At 45.0% G+C, this 20,887-nt stretch overlaps 1 protein-coding gene across 2 annotated transcripts in view; it reads left to right on the top strand.

Annotated features, from left to right (window-relative positions):
• The window catches only part of DGKB (diacylglycerol kinase beta), a 2,237,541-nt gene extending 2,219,959 nt beyond the window's left edge, over positions 1 to 17,582 (top strand). Inside the window, exon 24 of one of the 2 annotated variants that reach the window (XM_069211796.1) lies at positions 14,487 to 17,582. In XM_069211796.1, the coding sequence (XP_069067897.1) occupies positions 14,487 to 14,594 (108 nt within the window). In that variant the 3' untranslated portion in view covers positions 14,595 to 17,582. The remainder of the gene's footprint in view (positions 1 to 14,486) is intronic. The other variant, XM_069211795.1, reaches the window with a different exon arrangement.
• Positions 17,583 to 20,887: the final 3,305 nt, after the last annotated feature.

The raw sequence follows: 20,887 nt of genomic DNA, 5'->3' as shown, positions 1-20,887 counted from the left end.
TAGGTAGTCTGGAGCCAGGGCAGGATTGACAGGACATCTGTGCACTTCAAAGGCATGTATTTGAATCCTCCCCCACATCAAAGGCACCACTGGGTATAAGAACTGGGCCTCTGACATCACCATTTCAGTGCACTTCTGGACCTGTGGATACTCTGGCAGGAAGAAGGACTGCTGTGCTGCTGAAGGCATGCCACTCAGCTGGACTTCTGTTTTGCTGGAATGGAAACTGTTGTTGGCTCATGAAGTGAGTCTGAAGGAGCTAGATTTCAAAGCCAAGAAACTCACAGGGTCCATCCGTACTGGGAGAAATGAAAGTATACAGTGAGACAGGAGGGTCCACAACCCTAAGGATCTGGTGCCAAACTTTGTTGAGGGGGCTGACTTAGACTAGTAGGTTGAAGCAGAAGAAGCTGCTCAGGTTATGCATGGGGTACCTTAGGAGGATTAGGGAGCCAGTCTCTGGAGGCATATACCCAATGAAGGGAGAGATTTACTACTAGTCCTAGGGAAGGGGCCAAGATGAGGTGCCCTCTCATGGAATAAACCCTTGCCAGGAAGTATGGTTTCACCCCTGAAAATTATAGGCTGAAATTCAAAAACAGTCAGAAGCTTCCTCACCAGACTTTGGTGGATTTCATGGATTACGTTTGTAATGCACTGGATGGTTGGGTGAAGGGTAGAGAGGTAAACACTTATGAGGAGTTGTTCAATCTGTTTTCAAGGGAGCACATGTTCAGTCTTTGTTTTCCAGAGATACGCCAACACTTAGCAAACTCACTGGCCCCAGGGAGCTTGCCAAGCATGGGGACCTCTGGTTCAGCGTCTGGCACTCAAGAAGGTACCCAGAGGTGCCCTGAGGATGGTGGTTCAGGTTTTCCTTGAGAAGAATGAGGAGGAGGTCCACAGTGACACAGAGGTCAAGAATAGTTTGGGGGAGGGTTCTCATGGTTCTTCCAAGACTAGGGGGGTTCTGATGGGCACTAAGGCTGGGTACCACATTCTCAACCCTGATGGTTTGATTGCTGATCGAGTACAAGCAAGGGGACCCGGTCTGTACCTAGAGTCCGTCCAGCAGTGGGAACTTCACAGGGGTGGCCTGTGTGGTTTTGGCAGAGGTAGTACCAAGGTGCAGAGGGTAGAACATTCTCTGGTGTCCCTTCCCTTAGCTGGGAGGTTGACTCCAAGGAAAACGTCATATCCCTAAAGCTGGGATTCACCATTTCTGTCAGTTCACAGTTAATGGGATACCTGCCACAGCCCTAAGGCCAGTCAGGCAATAGAGGTAAAAAGACTGGTTTCCCCAGAGCAGTACACCGAATAGGTGTGTAGGGTAATTCAGGCCAAGGGGCAGGACTCCTTCCATCCTACAGCTCCAGTGTTCCTGGACACCAGAGCCATAGGGCAAGGAGGGATGGGTGGCCCAGATGAAGCTCATAAGTAGCTCCCAGATGCCCATTGATTGCATTCTGGGAAATTAATTAGTATTAGTATTAGAATTAGTATTAGAAGAGCTGGGAGGGGTGGCAACTAAGGGCACACTGAAAGCTATGGTTTCACAAAGTACTACTGTGGAGGGTACGGAGGCACAGAGGGAGGGGTAAGAGGAGATAACCCACAGTGGGAAAACACTGTGGATCAGGGGTTGCCAGGTCTGACCGAAGAGCACCCAAAAATTACCTTGATATGCCCCCTGCGCTGTCACAGAGACAGAAGGGCAGGAGACCTGCACCAAGTAGAACCCTGCATGACACAGAGCGAAAGTATCATCCTTGGGTGGGGTGGTGGTTACCCCTTGGAAGCCCTAGCTTGCCAGGCACCTGTTCAACCTGATGGTATCAACCCTGAGGTGAGAGGTCATTTTCAGGATACCACCCATGTATTGGTGGGAAGGAGAGTGGAAGTAGGATGCCTACAACCTGGTGCTGTTGCCTCACCCTATGAGAAACCTCAAAGGTTTGGGAAACCTCAGGAGCAAGTAGGAAACTCCTTGCCAGCCCCAAGGCAAAAAGCGAGGCCTACCCACAGACCCACTTGGAGCCCCCACCTACCAGTGGATAACCCTGGCCTGGCTCTTGACACTAACAGTTGCCAGCAGCCTCTGTTTGTTGTCTTAAGAAGTAGAGTTTTCAGACAGACAAAAGTCTTATCCAAGGGGTGAAATGGGCCACATCACCTTATTTGCCATTGTGATAGTTTCTGCTTGAAGGGATGCATCTATGAGCAAGTTAAGGTCAGGAGTATCACAGATGGGGTCGAGAGATGAAAGAGAAGGATTCCCCAGGGGGTAGTGTAGTGATCCCAGGGGATAAGGCTATGGAGATATTGTCAGACTTATATGGCAATAGAATTGACAAATGTTGCTGCATGTTCTATCACTTAAGTAGGAAAGTACATCAAGGTTTTGATTAGTCTAACCTAGCTTTTGTCTGGAGGGGGATCATGTGGCATTTGGCCATTTTTTGAGATGCCTGACCTGCTCTTTGGGCTACAGTGATGACTGTCTGCGATGCTCAACCTGTCCCTCGTGGCCTCCTCCAATACAAATAGAAATCTTTGCACTGGATTTAGAAGGTAACTTTCCACCAGGATTAACATTGTCCATGTATCCAACCTGTGCTCCATCTAGTCGTGTTAAGTTGTATTTACTTGGTCTGTTTTGAAATTCTGGAAAATTACGAGAATAAAATATTCTGTACTCTACATGCACTGTAAATATTCCAGAGAAACTCATGACTTGTTTCCCATTGAAACCTGAAGAGTAAGAAAGTGAAATGAGACAAGAATGATGGGGATCATGGTTCGGCTGGCCAAGATGGCGGGAGCAGATTGAAGAGGCTCTGTGGTGGAGCCTCAGTAATCCCTCTTCTATCCGACTTTGGACAGGAGATGGGTCACCGCACACCAGCATCCCAGTGAGCTGAAGTTGCAGAAGACTGGCGGCGCTGACCATAGGACCTGAGGAGGTGCCGGAGGAGGTCCTGGAACCATCGGGGCCTATGTGAGGGAGAGTTGAGGACTGAAGAGAGAGGGGTGCCCGGTACGTGTGGTTGGTTCGACCCAGGTGGGCCTCCTGCAGTAGCATGGTGGATGGCGAAGGGACGAGGCGCGACCTATAACGGTGAGTAGGCCTGGGCAGTGACGGAGTGTGACCGGCGGGAAGTGAGAGGAGGAGGCCTGTGATTCGCAACCTGGTCGGGCCTGAAGATGCTGAGTCTCCCCGTGCTGCCAATGCCGAAGTGATGACAGAGGGCCTTGGAGGAACACCTAATACTGGGCGTAGAGCTGGGCTGAACTTATAAAGCTGCAACAGCACCCTGGGAGACCCTGAGGTGGGGCCCTCATTTCTGTCAGTTTTCCCCCATCCTTGATTCGATCCCACGGGACTGGACCTGCAGCCCCCCTTAACGGGTACAAGACCCTTGGCGCGCATGACACCACCGCACTGGGCAGCTAACCCTGCCGGGGCAATTGACTGAACCGGAGGAGCCTCGCCACAAGCAAATAAGAGAAAGGCCCCTGGGTGGAGCCTAGTGCAGCGGCTGAAACTGGAACTGCGTGGTGGAGAAACGCAGTGGACTCTCAAACAAATCAGTGACTATTACCGTAGTGGGCTGCTTGTGCTGCTGCGCATCCTGGTCTTCACACTGCACTCGCAAGTAGATCCCCCTTGTGTTCTTGGTTCTGGAGTCTCGTGCCCTGGAAAACTCGGGAGCCCAAATGGCCAGATCAATGAGCATAAGTTCCCAGGACTCCGCTGCTAATGACATGGGCTGCCTTCGCTCAGGATCAGGGAACAAGCAACAGGCACTGACAGCTGTGGCGTTGGATTCTGATGGCCACAAACTGGATGCAGTGTCGGCGGTGTTGGGGCACATCAGCACCTCCCTGGATCAGGCTCGAACCTCGTTGGAGAGTAAGAGTGACAAGGTGACCAGTATCAGACCCTGCTCCATGCAGATCATCTCAAGCTGGCAGACAAGACTTGCTCACTGGAAGGGCAATTAAATGAACTTACTCCTAATACAAGCCACTTGGAGACTTCTATGCAGTCAGTACTGGCCAGAATAGCGGTAGTAGAATGTTGTGCGAAAGATGCAGAAGGACGCCCCAGGAGAAACAACATTTGTATCGTGGGCTTTCCAGAAAGCGTGGAGGGCTCCAACGAAGTTGCCTATGCTGAGAACTGGCTTTGAGAACTGGTCCTAGCCGGATCACTGACACCCTTCTTCTCTGTTGAACACACCCACCAGGTCCCGACGGGAGCCTGACCACTGGGCACGGTCCCATATCCTTTCCTGCTCCGCTTACTGCACTTTGCCAACAGATACATCATTCTGCAGGAGGTGAGATCGCTCCTGACACACCAGGTGGACAATGCTCAAGTTATGAAATTCCCGGACTACACTATCACCGTACAAAGACAGCGGACCTCCTTTCTATTTGTGAAGTGCAAGATCCGTGCCCTTAATCTGATATACTTCCTCCTCTTCCTCGTTAAAATGTGAGGAGTGGCCTGTGGAAAGGCACATTGCTTTGACACCCAAGAAGCTGCATTGGAGTGGTTGGAATCAATGGATTTGATCAGCCAAAAGGAGGCAAAGGCAGAGGAGTTGACAAGGCAGAACACATAACCCAGCAAACACAGAAACCTCAGGCAACATGATACCCCTCCTTTGGTAGCAGGCCATGCCCCTGACCTAGAGCAGATTATACAGGAATGATGAGAAGCACTACAAACTGCGGAGGCTATCGAAGATCCATCAACCACTTCAGATGCGGATGCAGAACTAGCTGACTCTGATGGCGAGGACGTCTCCTTCACGAGAATAGTTTCTGACACTGGTTCCTCCACCCCCCCCTCCTGTGACACCGCAGACAGCAGAACATATATCTGAGCTTCTACCGCTGTTACATGCAAAACTTTCAGTCTACAAACAGGTGTGCAATGCTGTTACATGAGATGGCGGGGAGGCCGGGCTGCGCTGCATTTTGACCCTGCCTCCACATGATCTAGCCTGGTGTGAACTGTTGCACCGCATTGCCCCCATCCTCCCTGGCCGAGTGACAAGTGCTGAGCTCACGTCTAAACTGTTAGGCCATGCATTAGGTTTAGCGATGTGTACCTATCTGCTGCCCATGTGTGGGATGCATCTGGGGCTTTTGCCTCAGGGCTTGCTGGGCAACACTCACCCCCCTCCACTGCTTTGTTTCTGGGTACTTCCTTCTCATGTCATTTACACCAGACAGGCAAGTTAGACAGTTTGGGAAGACACCAGTTGTCCCTCTGCTCTGATGGTATTCTACTGCATTATCTTTATAGCAGCAGTTATTTCCAAGCTGCGCCTATTTGTTTTAAATTGGAGCCTGGGTCCTTCCTGCTTTCCCCTCCCTCTGTACCACAACCATTGACCATGTAGAGTTATACCTCCCCGGAAACAGGGCTCTAGGGCCCTACTGTTTTGCTGACAACTTTGAAACTTACCAACATCCTTACAGGGAATGTGCTTGGCATAGATACGCCAGCATGCAGGTATTCCATACATTCATACATTAGAAGACATTCGGTACACATAGCGCTTTCACAGAAAACACACCTTGCGCAGCTAGAGATTCCCAGGCTGCAGTGGCACTGGCGAGGGCAGCCATTTGTGACCAATTTCTCCTCCTATGGAAGAGGGGCTCTTATCTGGATCATACCAGGTACTCCATTTGTGGCTGAAGAATGTGAAGTTGATGCTGATGGGCGCTATGTGCTTGTGCATGGACGTTTGAGTGGTCAGGGCCTATTTTTGGGGTCAATCTATGCGCCGAATGCAGATCAGGCATCTTTCCTCAGTAAACTATCTGGCCCCCTTTCCCAGTGGAGTGATCTTCCTTGGTTGCTGGGGGGTGATTTCAACAGTGTACTACATCCCCACCTATATTGTTCCTTCCCAAAGCTGCCTACTGCGCCTATGATGGCCGCCGTGCATGCTCTGTGGGAATAGCTCCAGCACTGGCAGGTGCGGGATCCATGGCGCTAGCGCAATGCTGAAACTAGGGTCTAATCATTTCATTCAGCTCCACATCAGTTACACATGTGTCTCGACAGAATACTTTGTACAACTAACTTGCACTCCGTGGTGCTGCGGAATGACTACTTAAGCCGCACTCATTCTCATCATAATACCCAGTTCCAACAGCTGGGATGGAACACATCTCCTCCTATCATCCCTACATGGCAATTAAATCTGAGCTGCTGGAACATGCCGCATTCAAGGCGTCGTTAGATGTAGCGATCCCAGAGTATTTTGAACACAATGCCGGTATCATTAGGTTTTGTTGAATGGGAGGCATTCAAGGTCTTCATAGGTCACTGTCTAGGTACACAATGGAACATGTGTAAATCCATCAAACATGACCTAACCCAAGTGGAGAAGTCTAGCTAAGACATGAACAAAGTGCCATTGAACATCCCCCAGGGACTCGTGGGCTGGCGTCAGCCCGAGCGGAACATGTGTCATTAGTAGAGAGGCTGTGATGCCTTAAATACACGGCACACTCAGCCCACACAGATTCAACAGCTGATCACTTGGGAAGGCTGTTGGCCTGGCTGATCCACCAAGAACAAGACTGTGCCCCTATAATGGAACTGCGTTCCGCACCAGGTGACATTCTCTACACCCCAAATGGGATATATACTGAGCTCACTCGCCATTACACTGCCCTATATCGCTCCTAAGCAACAGTGAGATCAATGGACTATGATAAGTTCTTCTCTCTGACTCCTCTGCCTTATCTGATGGACGCAGAATGGGAGGAGTAGACACGCCCTTGACCCTACCGAAGGTACAAGAAAGTATGCACACTCTGGCTGCCAGTTAAACCCCAGGCCCTGATGGCCTTCCATCAGAGTTCTATAAATTATTTTCCTCAGTGCTTGTGCATGACCTTCTCTGGCTCCACGAAGAAGCACTGGAGACAGCGACCCTACCTGCATCACAGTGAGAGGCACTGCTGGTGTCCCTTCCTAAGCCTGGCAGGGACCCAACAGAACTGGGCTCCTATAGGCCACTGGTGATGCTCAATACAGACTATAAAATTCTGGCCAAGATTCTGGCAATGCGACTGGCACCTCTGGTGCCTCATTTGATTCACTCCGACCAGAACGGCCTTGTGTCTCGGGCAGGCTGCCTGGTACTTGATTTGGGAAAAGCCTTTGATTCCTTGGAATGGCCCTCTTTGTTTGAGGCACTGCGATGATTCGGTCTGGGCTCCTACTTCCTGCTAATGGTGAAACTGTTATATACCCACCCTCAGCTTAGGGTTAACACCAGAGTGGCCATCTATGACCCAACAGGACTGTCACCTCTCCCTGCTATTGTTTTCCTTTGCAATAGAACCTCTGACGGTGGAGTTCTGTCAGAGGGGGGAGGCCTGGAGTATCCTGCTGCGTGATGGTCCGCATATTATATTTCTATATGTGGATGATCTTCTTTTGTACCTTAAGTATACTGATGATGTCCCTGTCGGAATTGTGGACATACTGCAAACATTTGCCACACTCTCCAGGCTGCGGGTTAACTGGGTGAAATCATGCTTGTTCCCCTTCAACCCTGATCTGCCAAACCCAGACCTTCACCTTCCCGGGGTACTTATTCCCTGGCAACCCAAGATGTTCCTATATCTGGACATCAACATATTCCACATGGAAGAGGATCTCCACTATGGAAACCTTCTATCCGATCTCAGATGAATTTCTGGCAAATGTTATCACTCTCAGTGATGGGCAGAATTACACTCCTGAAGATAGTGGTTCTCCCTCACTTGCTATATTACTTCTCCAACCTGCCCTACTATGTTCTGGATAAATTCTTCAGGGAGCTGGAATCCAGAATCAGGGAATTCATATGGAACAAGGGTCGCCTCTGGATCATGGAGGCCTGGCAGCACCCAATATGGAGCAGTACTACTTGGCTTCCGAGCTCCAGTGGGTGGCGCGGTGGCTTTCTAGCCACCATTTGTCCGACACGGCGACAAAAACACTACCCTGGGCAATGCCCAAGATATTACATCTTTTTCACCCCCTTGCAAAGCCGAAGATACCAGAGGCACTCCTGGTGGGTGTGGCTCACCGCTGCAACTGTAGAAGCTTGCGCCTTACACACACAATACTTCCCTATGCGCTGACCTTGGCACAGCTGGGCACGCCATGACGCTCAAGGCTCCCAAGTGACACTGAGCTGGAGCCCTGGCATGCAGCTGAGTTGCATACACTGGGAGACCTATACAGCAAGGGCTCGTTAATCCGATTTGCTACACTAGTGGCAGAGACAGGCCTGCCAATAGGGCAGTTTCTCTTATACAATTCCTTGACAGCGGCAGTATCACAACACTGGGGAGGCATAACAACTGATCCACCAACACACCTATTGCTACAAAATATGCAAGTTATGGGGGAGGGAAGACACTTGATACTTGTACTCTGAATACACACAGTTCACACCTGTGCTGCACTGCGTACTAGCTGGGAAGGTGATTTGGCCAGGTCCTGTCCTGACAAAAAGTGGGCCGTAGTACTACCAAGCCACTCTAACATTCCACACCGGCTGAAATCAATAAATATTTCCAACAGGTAGATGCTGCCTGCCCCCACTGTACCCTGGTGGGGGCAGATTTACTCAATATGTTAAGGTCCTGTCCCTCCTTAAGCATTTACTGGTGCTGCGTATCGACACAGCTATCGGAGTGCACAGTGCGACCGCTGCTGTCCCAATGGGAATCCTGTATTCTGGGTCTTTTTCCCTGAGCGTACAAGCATAAAGCCTCAACGAGATTCCTCATCTCTTAGCGGTCAATCGCTTAATTACCAGGTGATGGAAAGCCATGAGTCTCCATCAACACTAGCGTGGGAAAAATCTTTTGTGGTGTGAGCAGAAGCTGAAGGAGTGGCGCTGCAGAGGGAGGACAATTTAGGCATACATAAATACCCTCTGGCCGCTAGCTGGGATGCGATGCTGGATAAGCTGCAATAGCTGGGGCAGAAGGTACACACTGAAGCTGCTGTGGCTTCAGATACACCGTTAACGACTGGATAAGCGACTCACACACAGGACATACTTGCTATGACTCTAGTGATGCGCTTGACTCATTTGCATCCCACCTCGGGAGGATTGAGACCCCAATGGATCAATTGGGAGGAAAACCCTTGTGGCTGCACACTGTGGGACCTAGGTGGGCAGAGTAGACAAAATTATGGGACCGGAGGAGGGGGTTGAAACGGACTCCAAGTTGTTACCTGTTCTTGTGGTTGTATTGTTTACATACTATTAATGTTGAATCTTCACATCTAGAAGGGGCTACGTGAAACTGCTGTTCATTGAGGGGATATCTCAAGACACTTTGAAACTTGGCACAACGAGTACTCCGAACAGGGGATTGTGTAATAAATCCTAGGCTTGACGCACTCCCCTCTCGTATTAGATGGAGCTTACAGACACCAATTTCAGATTTGTAAACTTCAAGTTAACACACTTGGCAACTACAAACATATATGCCAGAGTATTGTTTCTAGCCTCCCCTAATACAGCCTACGTTTGTACAGTATGTATGTTTTATATGCCTGTAATACGATGATAAATACGAAAATAACAAAAAAAAAAGATTCAAACAAAAATGAGACAAGAATGATGAGAAATAAGAAATATTAGAGAAATAAAAAAAATCTGTGATTGATAAGGAAAGAGTGGGGATAGGAGAACAAAACTATTGAAGACATGTTATCTCTCTTCTCGCACTTCTCTGGTACATACCTTGCCATGGCTTAAGTCCCTGCATGGACAACTCAGGGCTTTACAATGGCGTGCCATTCCTGGCACAAATTTGCCTATGCCCACTGGCAGACATGCAGCCTGCACATATATAATCTGCCGCTCAATGCTGATACTGAGGGGGCCAACGGGGCTACTATTGCGTATGTGGCCACACTGCCAGGCACAGCGGCCCTCACTGAACCCCTTTGACATCCATGATTTCACCTCTCTTCTCAAGTCCGCCATGAAGAATGTGTGAAATTGTGAAATCTTTCTCGACACTTCAGTGAGGCCTGAGTCAGATCTCTAAAAAACATAGGGGCTCTTGATAACATTGGCGGTAAATCCACGCCTAATGCCATGGCGATGGCCTCCAAAAGACAGTTGCCGTGGCTACCTACCATCCACCATAATTTGACCGTAGCTGGAGTTCCACCAGAAGGCTGGTGGAATTCCGGATACAGTCATCGCGGCGGACGGGGGTAAGGTGGAGCTGCTGCCAGCAGCAGCGCCATGCAAGTAGAACGCTGCCGACCGTATCATGACACATAACACTGCCTAGCGGTGTTCTGCTTGTGAACACTGCTGCTGGCAGCAGTGCCGCATCCCGTCTCCTGCGTGAGGACCCCCTGCAAGCAGGTAAGTCGGGTTCTCCAATGGGGGTGTTGTGTGTGTGGGTGTGTGTGGGTGTGTGGTGGGGTGTGTATGATTGTTTTTGTGTGCGTGGATGTGGGTGTGAGGTGTGTGGAATGCATGTGTTTATGAATGGGTGTGAGTGTACGTCTATGTTGTGTTGTGTGAATGCGTGTATTCACTGATAGTGCCTACCGCCATGGTTTTCGTGGCAGTAAAAAAGCCACAAAAACCGGTGGCGGGGTCATGTTACCGTGAGCGGCCTAGTCATTACCGCCGTGGCGGTCGGTGTGTTACCTTGACGGTTTGGCTTTTGCCAAACCCCCAATGCCATAATTTGAGGGTAGTTACCGCTAACCTCTTGGCGGTACTAGCGCCACTATAGCACTGTCTGAAGTACTTGACCAAGAAGAAATGTTGGAAAATGAGTTTTCAAGTAGAAAAAACCTGCAGATTACAGAATATATTTTCGCCCAGCAAACGAAGTGAAACATCCCTGGGAGCTTGTTAACATTTTTTACTTAAAATGGACAACTGGTAAATTGATATTTACGGGAGAATTTTCCAGAACAAAATATTATTTTGCAGATACATTTTTGCCTTCAGCTTTATTGATGGAAACACATAATTTCAACATTTGACGCCTCGCAAGCGCGCACCAAGGCAGAATAGTGAACGGTGGGGAAGCATTGCATGCGCCCCCAAGGCAGAATAGTGAATGGCGGAAACCCATCGCATGAGCCCTCAAGGTAGAATAATGAAGAGTGGGGACTACAACATAACTTAGCATCACATATAAAGATATAAGATTTCAATGAATAAATATACCAAGATTGAAGAAAGGAATTTGTTGATGAATGTCAGCAACATTGAATTATCAATAGTTCTTAACATTGCTACGTTAAATTCAGAGTTGTATCCGTGCATAAAGGACATAGGCAGTTCCCAATTGTGCCTTTGTCTGGTTCCAGAGTTGTATCCGTGCATAAATGACATAGGCAGTTCCCAATTGTGCCTTTTTCTGGTGGTTTTGAGAGGGTGTCACAGGTGGCACCAATTCGTAACCCTGGTTGCTAGGATAAAAATAATCAAAAGCACAAAGGCACAAAAAAGGTTTGAAGCAACACAAAAGTATATCTTGCATAGGGCGCTGAAATCAGCATAATGCATTTGCAGAAAAACGACTACTGCCAAAGACAAATCTCTTAGTTCACTAGAGAAAAATACACGAGATCTATTTGTTGTAAAGGCAAGATACAATTCTTTCTAACAGTGCTTGAATTTTCCAGAAGACATGTTCATTATTTTTATTGATGTGAAGGAAATATCGAAAAAGATGGTATTTGCAGATTGTTTTATGAAGATCAGAATATTAATATAGCAGGTCCGAGAATGAAGGAGCCGTCCCATTCTGCCAGAGCTTTCAAGTTCACATCTTGAAAAGCGAACGGGTACCCCTAAAACTAGGCTACCCTGTATTTTAATGATCCCCTCTACGCAGCAGACGTTTTTGTTTCACTCTGATTACTGAATGACAAGACACACATATTCATTTCAACTTGAAAATGTCAGGTGTGCACTTTAAAGGGAGAATTTTTTTACAGGTTTTAATGATGCGGTCTTCGTGCTTGAAAGAAATACTCATGTCTGATGTGGGAGCTGCTAAGGTGACATCTGATATTTAATAAGTAATGTGTGTCAGATTTGTTGTAGTCCACTAAAGAAAATGTCTCCAACTGCGTCTGAAAAACTCTTGGCATCACCAGCCCAAAGGCAAGATCTGACCTTTTTATGGCATAATGAGAACCATTTATTATCTTACAATGTATCTTAAAGTCACAGACAAAATGCCACCTTCATAATTGCTTTCAATTAGCTTTGAGCCTAACATCTATTCATAAAATGTCTTCACTAATTTAATCTTGAATTAGCAAAAATGAAGACATAATCTACTTCAACAGACTACAATTTAGAGTGAGTTGTAGGTTTGCATCAGCGACATGAGCGAAGAATAGCTGATAGACAGTCTTTCCAGTGCTGGCAATATGCTTTTGCTTATGTGATATGCTACTAATTAATTAGCTCATTAGTAGAGCAGCTCATCATTGTTGGCATTTTCCACGTGTTAACCTTTGTCTTTTGTTCCTCATTATTGTTTGGAAATAAATCATTGATAGTGGTCCTGGATATCAGCATCACCGAGAATGGGAGATACTTCCAGACTGATATATGCTCCGAAGCTATAATGTAGTCTCAAATCGTGTTTTGAATTAATTTTCCATAGCAAATGTGCATGCATTTGGCATTACATAATCCAGATTCAAAGGTGCCAAAGAAGCATGTTGTGAATTTATGAAGCTGTGTCTTATTCCTCACTTGAATTATTTCTTATGGTAGGCATATGGCTCAGTGGTTAACGCCCAACACTGACATGAGTATGAAAAAAGGTCACTAGTTCCAATTGCAGCAAATTGGACAGTGTCTTTCATGCTTCTGAGGTTAATAAAATGAATATCGTTATATTTGATAACAGAAGCAACTGCAATATTAAGTGTGACATGACAAAAACATATTTTATTAAAATAAACACTGGCAAAGCCATTCGGTCTCGCTAACAGTACAGCTGCATGTGACTGAGTAGAGCAATTCGCTAGTAAGAAGAGGGAAGAACACACATTTGCAATGTAATAGGTCTCACATTTTCTTGAGTTAGATCTATTGGCATTGTAGATTCATAACTCGACTTTTTTGCCACATAAATTGGTCAACCCTGTCTCATAATTTTGTCTTTTCCTGCCATGTTTTGGTGGTCACTATTAGCTACTGACATCAGAAATCACAAGCCATTGAGGAGGGATGGCGCAAAATAAGGCTAGAAAAGTATTATATTTTTATTTTAACAGAATGAAGTCTTGTAAGCGTTATTGCCTCACATTTCAACAAAGCCTTGATGAAGTTACCAATAGCAGAGCAGACTGAGATAATTTAGGGCCCCAATAAAGAAGATAAGCAATGCCCTGAGTGTTGGCAGGGAGGTGCCCTGGAGGAGAGACTCCAGATGTGAGGCTAAGCAAGTTTCACATCATTGCATCTCTAGGAAAGAAAGTGTTGAGGCCTACAAAAAAGTAATAATAAGGCAAGCTATAAGTGGGGAAGTGAGAGTAGAGACTAGAGCGGAGGGGTAAAAGAGCCAAGGGCAACTTGGAGCTTGAAGCACCCAGGAGCGTGAGGCAACATTCAGTAGGAGCCAGTCAGGGAGAGATACTAGAGAAAGGTGGCACTATAGAGTGAGGAGTCAGGTGGGCTGAGAGACAAAATGTAGGGAAACAGCAGTAAAGCAAAACTGTTCAGGAATACAGGGGTAGAAGTGAGAGGGGACTGGGAGCTTTTTTAGTGAAAAAGCGATGGGCCACTGAGAGAAGAAGGTACAATGGGAAAGAACACCAGATGCACTCCTGTCGAGTACTAAACATCACATACTGAAGAAATATGTAAAAGGAAATTACATCAGCAGGGGAAGGATAAAAGTTACCCAATCAAAACAGAGTGAGATCAATATGTTCCTCTGAACATGAGAAATACAGCAATAGGGAAGAAAGCCATCAAATTGGGTGCAGGGAGATAAACTAGACAAGACAGCATCTAATTCTGAGAAGTAGGCATACCCACTGCCTACTCTAAGGGGCATATATATGAGAGGGTTGTGTCACGTTTGCATCATGCAACTTGGTACATGCATGACACAAATCTCTAAGTCAGATTTTTGAAGACACGACAAGCCCCTTTATGTGACTTTTAGTGGCTCCAAAAATCTGGAGTAAGGCAAGGCAGCGCAAATATCTGTGGTGCCTTACTCTGCCCTGGGAAGGCGTTCCATGGGTGTTGCGTGGATATATGGTAGATGGTAAAGTTATTGAAGCCACACAAGCATTTATTTTGCTCATGTTGTAAGTACACACCCCTTTATCCAGTTAATATTTAATGACTGCTCAGTTATAAGATGCACATCTATCTCATATATATTGCACCAAGATTTGAATATGCACATTTTCTCTTTTCTAGATAAAAATTACACACAAGAATCAGGCGCCAATACTTATGGGACCACCGCCTAAAACAGGGCTTTTCTCCTCATTCCTCAAAAGAACACGAAACCGCAGCAAGGAATAGAGCGAAAACTGTCAAGAAGGACAAGCCTGCACAACGGTCCTATTCATGCTGGACGTCTTCAAGATTTTTAATATGTTGTACTCGCAGAATCATGGGATTGGTTTTACAGTTTCTGTGATCGACTTACAATGTGCAATTATACTAAAATATAATTTATTGTCAGAGTTTTTTGAAGGCATTTTGCATGAAGAACGTTACAGCGTATATCAAAAGATGCATCATCACATAATTTTATTGCATGTATTTTCATATTGTTTGAAGTCACATGTATTCCCCCGTTGAGAGATTCCATGAGTAATTTGGAAGGACGTACATTAGTTTTCTTCAGAGTTATGTAATCAACTCACTAGTGAGGCGATTGTCATAATACTTCTATTCCATGTAGTACTTAAGCTCATTTAATAATTTGAACTGTGGCCTTGAGATGCTTGAAGGTTAGAGATTTAATTAAAATGTCAGCTTGTATCCTAAACGTGTTTCTGATGCTGCAGGCTATCCGAGAAATAAGTCAACAAACTTGACATGATTTTTTAAAGAAGAGATACATGTGCGTTGTTTTAGAGAATAAATCAACTGTGTTGTACAATAGAAAGACTGTAATGCATGTGCTTGTGCAACACCAGATGGAAACCAAAATGTACATAATGGGGTTCAGTGCTTCATTAAATTTGTACTGAAATTGACTCACCGCCGCTCACATGGTTATGGATGGAATACATATGTTGTTCTGGTGCAATAATGCGCCATCATTTCATGATCTCATAGTTTTGCACTAATGCTGGTTAGATTTTTGACTTGCATAGAATGACCTGATGGAAAAACTGAATTTTGCAAGTGTCAGTCAACCCAAATGCTGTATAGCTGCACCTGTGCCAGTGCAAAAATTTAATCTGGAATATTGGTGTAAAACTGCATCAATTAAATCTTTCTCATCTGGTCCTTAGTGCTCTATTTGGATACATTGCAGCCCACGAGTATCACTAATATGTTAATATAACTACATTGTTTACATCTATCAATTCGTAACATATGTTAGTTTTCCAGAAGAGAATTTCTTAACTATCTACCCAGGCACAGCAGCTATTCTTTTGCACAAATTGTGTTTATCTCAAATCAGTTTTGCAAAACCTCTATCAAGTTGATCAATATATTTTTCAATAAATATTAAACAACTGGGTGCGTCGTGGCATACATTTATAGATGTAAATGTAATAAGCAAAGTGTTTCCTCTAGCGCTCTTGGTAAATTTAGCTATCAGCGCCAACACTGGCATCCTTGCACCAAAGTGCAAGGGTGTCTGCATTAAAGGGAATGATTGTTTATGTGCATTAAGGTCATCTTTCCTGCACATAAACAATCCACCATGGCGATTTTGTACTTCTATGTGCGCTGCAGAATGCAGCACACATAGAAGTAGCAAATCGTCATTACTGAATGATTGTGTATGTGCAGGAAGGGACACTTTCTTGCACATAAACAATCATTTATGATCTTATACTCTATCTATTTGTGCTGCAGAATTTAGCACACCTAGAAAAAGCAGAAACAAGGAAAAATATAAGTATTTCTCCTTGTTGCGCCATGGTAACATCAGCCCTGGGGTGGTGTTAGTTTTTGGTGCTTCCTCAGATATACAATTCCTTGTAAATCTGGGGGCAGCATCAAAGGCAATGAGTGTTGTGGTGGAATGCCCCCAACAACACCCACTGCATGCCCCTCTGCCGCAGAAAACTGCGCCGGAGGGGCGTATATTTACAAGGTGGCATTTAGCCACGAAAAGTGGCTTAGTGCCGCCTTGTAAATATGGCGCAGATCACAGCGCCACCAGAGCGTCGCTAAAAGTGATGCTCCGTTAGCACTAGGGGATTGTAAATATGCCTCATATTTTTTAATGACACCCGTTTTCCTTAAAGGAAACATGGCTGCCTTTTAAAAGAAAAGTATAGTTTTGTTTAAGAGGTAGCTCTGTCCCACTGCCTATTCACCAACATACCTTTTTTAAATTCTCAAAGAGGAAGGGCTCACAAGGGGAACCCTTGCCTTTTGCTAATGAGTTACCATCCGCTTTGGGGTCTTGTCAACTTTTCATTGTTTTTGGACTGAATTTCAGCCTCCAAACGTTGTTATGCAGCATACTGATTCAGCATTTGGAGGAGAACCCTACAACAGGCCCCTTCCACATACTGAATCCGTATCCATTCGCAATCCCATTGTACTCATCATAAAAACTTTGTTGATGACTAAAATGGGATTAGCACCTCTAAAATAGTATGTTTTACAGTTGCAAAGGCCATCTTGGAGAGTTCATGACTATAAAAATCCTTAGTTTATCTGGCCCTAAATTTTCCTAGTTTGACTCATCATAGTACTTTATAACTTAATGTCGCTTCACTATTCCCCAAGAACTGTTTGCAAAAAAACAACTGCAGCTGTAGTTCCTTATCCTAGTCAATTACAGCCTAAAACCAGGGTATTTTCCCAAGCCAAAGACTCTGTGGTGGATCCGTGCTACATCAGCGCCTCCGTGTGCAAATGCTGCAATCGAGCCTATGTCGGGCGTGCGAGAAGAGATGGCTCAATGGGGTCCATGGCACAGCTTGTTTGAGTAGTTTGCATGGTACTGACAATCATGCAATAATAACGGAAAGTCAATGAATGCCATCTTTTTCCAATGTTGAAAATATGTTTACATTAGAAAACAATGGCACAATGTGTGTTGTGTGCTGTCTTTGCACTGTTCTTTGTTCTGGCTGGCTCCCAACTCGACACTGCACGCATTGTTTCTCAACCTTTATGTACAAACCATGCTCGAATTGCAAGATTTATTAGTTATTTCCTCTGGCTTGACATTAAATTACTAATGATTTATCAGTCCATACGTTCATATTGATTCATTCCGTTTTAAACAGCGGCCTCTTCTGTCATTGTGTCCTGTACAGTGCGTGAAATTTAAGTAAACTCCCAACTCTTTGAGACCTTTGAAAATGCACACTTTATAGGCTCCGTGAATGTTTGTTCGTGAATTACAACTATCAGGTGGCGCTGTCACTGTTCACTTGTCATTTGTACCTGAACATTTTGTACTGGAACACGGACACCTAGAAAGAGAAGGTGATGACCTTCATGCTGATTTTCATACAACGAAACACAAGGCCAGTCTGTATATGTTACCTCCCTTGACACACATGCCTTAAATAGCCTAAGTAGAAATGCATGCAAGTTAGATTTCGTTGATGAATTTTTCATGTGACTTGATTGCCTTTTGTCTAAGATTTACCAGAAAAGAAATCAGACAGCTCAGTATTTGCCAACAAGCCATGTTTTGGAGAGTGAGTTAGACGATAGATAGATAGATAGATAGATAGATAGATAGATAGATAGATAGATAGATGGCTAGGTAGATAGATAGATAGATAGATAGATAGATAGATAGATAGATAGATAGATAGATAGATAGATAGATAGATAGATAGATAGATAGATAGATAGATAGATAACTTTCCCTTAAAAAATCTGGATAGAATAAAACGTTTGCTTAAGATAATTTCAGCAATTACACACACCCTGTTCTGTTACTGTCCCGTTGAGAATACACTAGTACATATTTTGCTGTGGCTTCCACTATAACTCTCTGGGAGGTTAGAGTGAGTATGAATGAATGAATTAAATGTTAATTGTATAGAAATAGTAAAATATTGATTAAAGTAATAAAACACTTGCTAAGGAATCATTGGTGAGTACAATATGTCTCAGAAAGAATATTCGTTCATAAATGCTCAAGAGAACGCATCTCAATGTCCCTGAGACAGCTGCACTGGTTATTTATAAATCCATGAGTTAAATTCAAATTCCTCCCTCTTCATTGAAGTGGCCTACTATTGGAAAAGGCCCAGAGTTCCTTAACGCCTAAAAATGTTCAAATACTGCACTAAGATCAAGTGAAGATTTTTAGTTAAAGAAACTGATTAAAAGTTAAGTAATACAGTTCCACGGGCATGTCCGTGAAATATCCTTTCACATGGCATCCGTGCAAATCAAAACCTGGCCTTTAAACCCGGTGGAATAAGAAAGAAAACCGAAAAGCAGACAACATGCTAATCCATGCAACTGTGCAGGTTCTGACACTGACCCAGTGTCAGGTTCTCGGTTCACAGTCCCACTCAAAGTCCTCGCCATCCCTGAACTATTGTTCAAGTGAGCAGTGGGGAACTATCTCGTGAGGTACTGATCAATGGATTCACGTGAAAGCGAGAGAGAGAGACAGTGGATCAGAGATCTCTCTCAGGCTGAAATTCTACATGGGTCAGCAGCAATACTGAAGGCCTCACTGGTAGGAGGACGGGGATGCACTGCACCAGATGTAATAAAGAGGGAGATAACTGGTGAGTATGGGGTACTGTTTGTTGGAATATAGTGATAATTCAATCTAGACTTAAGGTTACCAGGTAAAGCGGTAGATGTTGGTGTGAGGAACCCTCTACAGATACATATAAACCAGCACCAGGTTAGCTGTCTAGTATTTGAATATTAACATTTTCCATGGCTCCATTCTTAATAGTCGCCACCTCTGATTCGCCCTATGCCTGTTCCCATGTATCCAATGCAACAGAATCCTGACAGTGCCCCCTATGAAAAAAACCATAAAGCCCCTCCTCCAACCCCTCACCCCCCGAACAAGAGAATGGACCTGGTATTGAAGGGCAAAAACTATGGAGCTTCTTTACAGATCTGGTGTGTGAACAAAATGTGCAGGTTCCCAAGAGCTCTCTAATATGCCATATCCCTTCCAGCCTATCACATACTGTAACTGACCTCGATGATGTTTCCATGAATCTATAAGGGCCTGTACTTCATTTTCTGGATAACATTCTAGTAGGAATATACTGCTATATGTGTCGGTGACTGTGGCCTTAAACTGAGAAACATGAAATAGAGGGTGAATGTTTTAATAAGAAAGAAGGGACAAATGAGGAGCTAAGGTGCCCATTTTCTGTTTTAGGGGAAATGATCCACAACGCTAGGTGTAAATATAGCATGTGATTCCAGGGCTGTCAGACGTTTAGTAGACAGCCATACCCTATATTCTGCTTAGAAGACTGGTGCTTTGGTCCTATGGCAATCTGTAAAGTGTACATGTTGTGCTGTAGTTTGCAAAAGATGTTGATATACTTCCCTCTGGAGGGTATTGATCCCTTTGAGAACATTTGTAGCAGATGGAACTTTATAAACTGGGATGTTGTGTGGCCAGATTTGTTGATGAAATCCATAGGAACATTAAAATTGATATCTACCCAGTGACAAATGTAAGAAGTGTAATACGCAAATTCTGCAACCACAATCTATCTACACCAATCATTTTGATATTCCATCTAGAAACACCTCAAATATTGCTGTGGGAGCTGACTGAGCCACTCCATTAGTCCATCGTTTGGGGAATGATAACCAGGTGTATTTGAAATATATAGGGGCATATTTACAAGAAAGAGGTGTATCATCTATGAAGGGCCACTTTTCTTGTGCCCCCCCCCTTGCACTCCCTAACGTCACCATGGTAGCGCTGCATTTACAACACGGCGCACCATGGCACACATTAGCGTCAAGATTTTAGACGCTATTGTGGTGCATTGGTTGACTAGCACCAAAAATTATGACGCTAGTCCAGCAATGCGTGGGGAGGCCCATTGGAAACAATGGAAGCGTCACTTTAACGTCTGCCTTGGGCAGGCATTAAAAATGACCGGAAAAATTTCACAGTGAAATCTCGTAAATTTCACATCGCCATTTTTCTGAGCCTCCTAACAGGGGAGCGCCCCCTTGCATACATTATGCCTTGCACAGGCATATTTGTGGTGCAAGGGGTTACAAAGTGGAGCAATGTTTGCTTAGCACCACTTTGTAAATCTGGCATGGTGAAAAGGCCTACGTGACGCTGCTTTAACGTAAAAAAAAGAATGACACTAGGGCAGTGTAATGAGACGCGAGGGGCTTGTAAATATGCCCTATAGTTCCTACCTTTTTCTTCAATTCTTTCCAAAAAGGATACATGAACTGTGTTCTGCTGTTGATAATTATATCTCTGGCAGACTATGCTACCTCTAATTTCCACGCTCTTGGTGGTTCATTTGAGCAGGATAAAATGTCCCAGCTACATAAAATATTCCACCAATACCAATAATGTTGTATATCCATTGGATGGAGACAACATAACAATAAAGTCCTTTAACCCCTTCACTGCCAGGCCTTTTCCCCCACCTGTGCCAGGTCTTTTTTAGCCTAATTGGAATAGTTCTCGC

This window comes from Pleurodeles waltl, chromosome 10, assembly GCF_031143425.1.
Source record: "Pleurodeles waltl isolate 20211129_DDA chromosome 10, aPleWal1.hap1.20221129, whole genome shotgun sequence".
Lineage (NCBI taxonomy): Eukaryota > Metazoa > Chordata > Amphibia > Caudata > Salamandridae > Pleurodeles > Pleurodeles waltl.
This window is presented reverse-complemented; position numbering and strand designations above follow the sequence as displayed.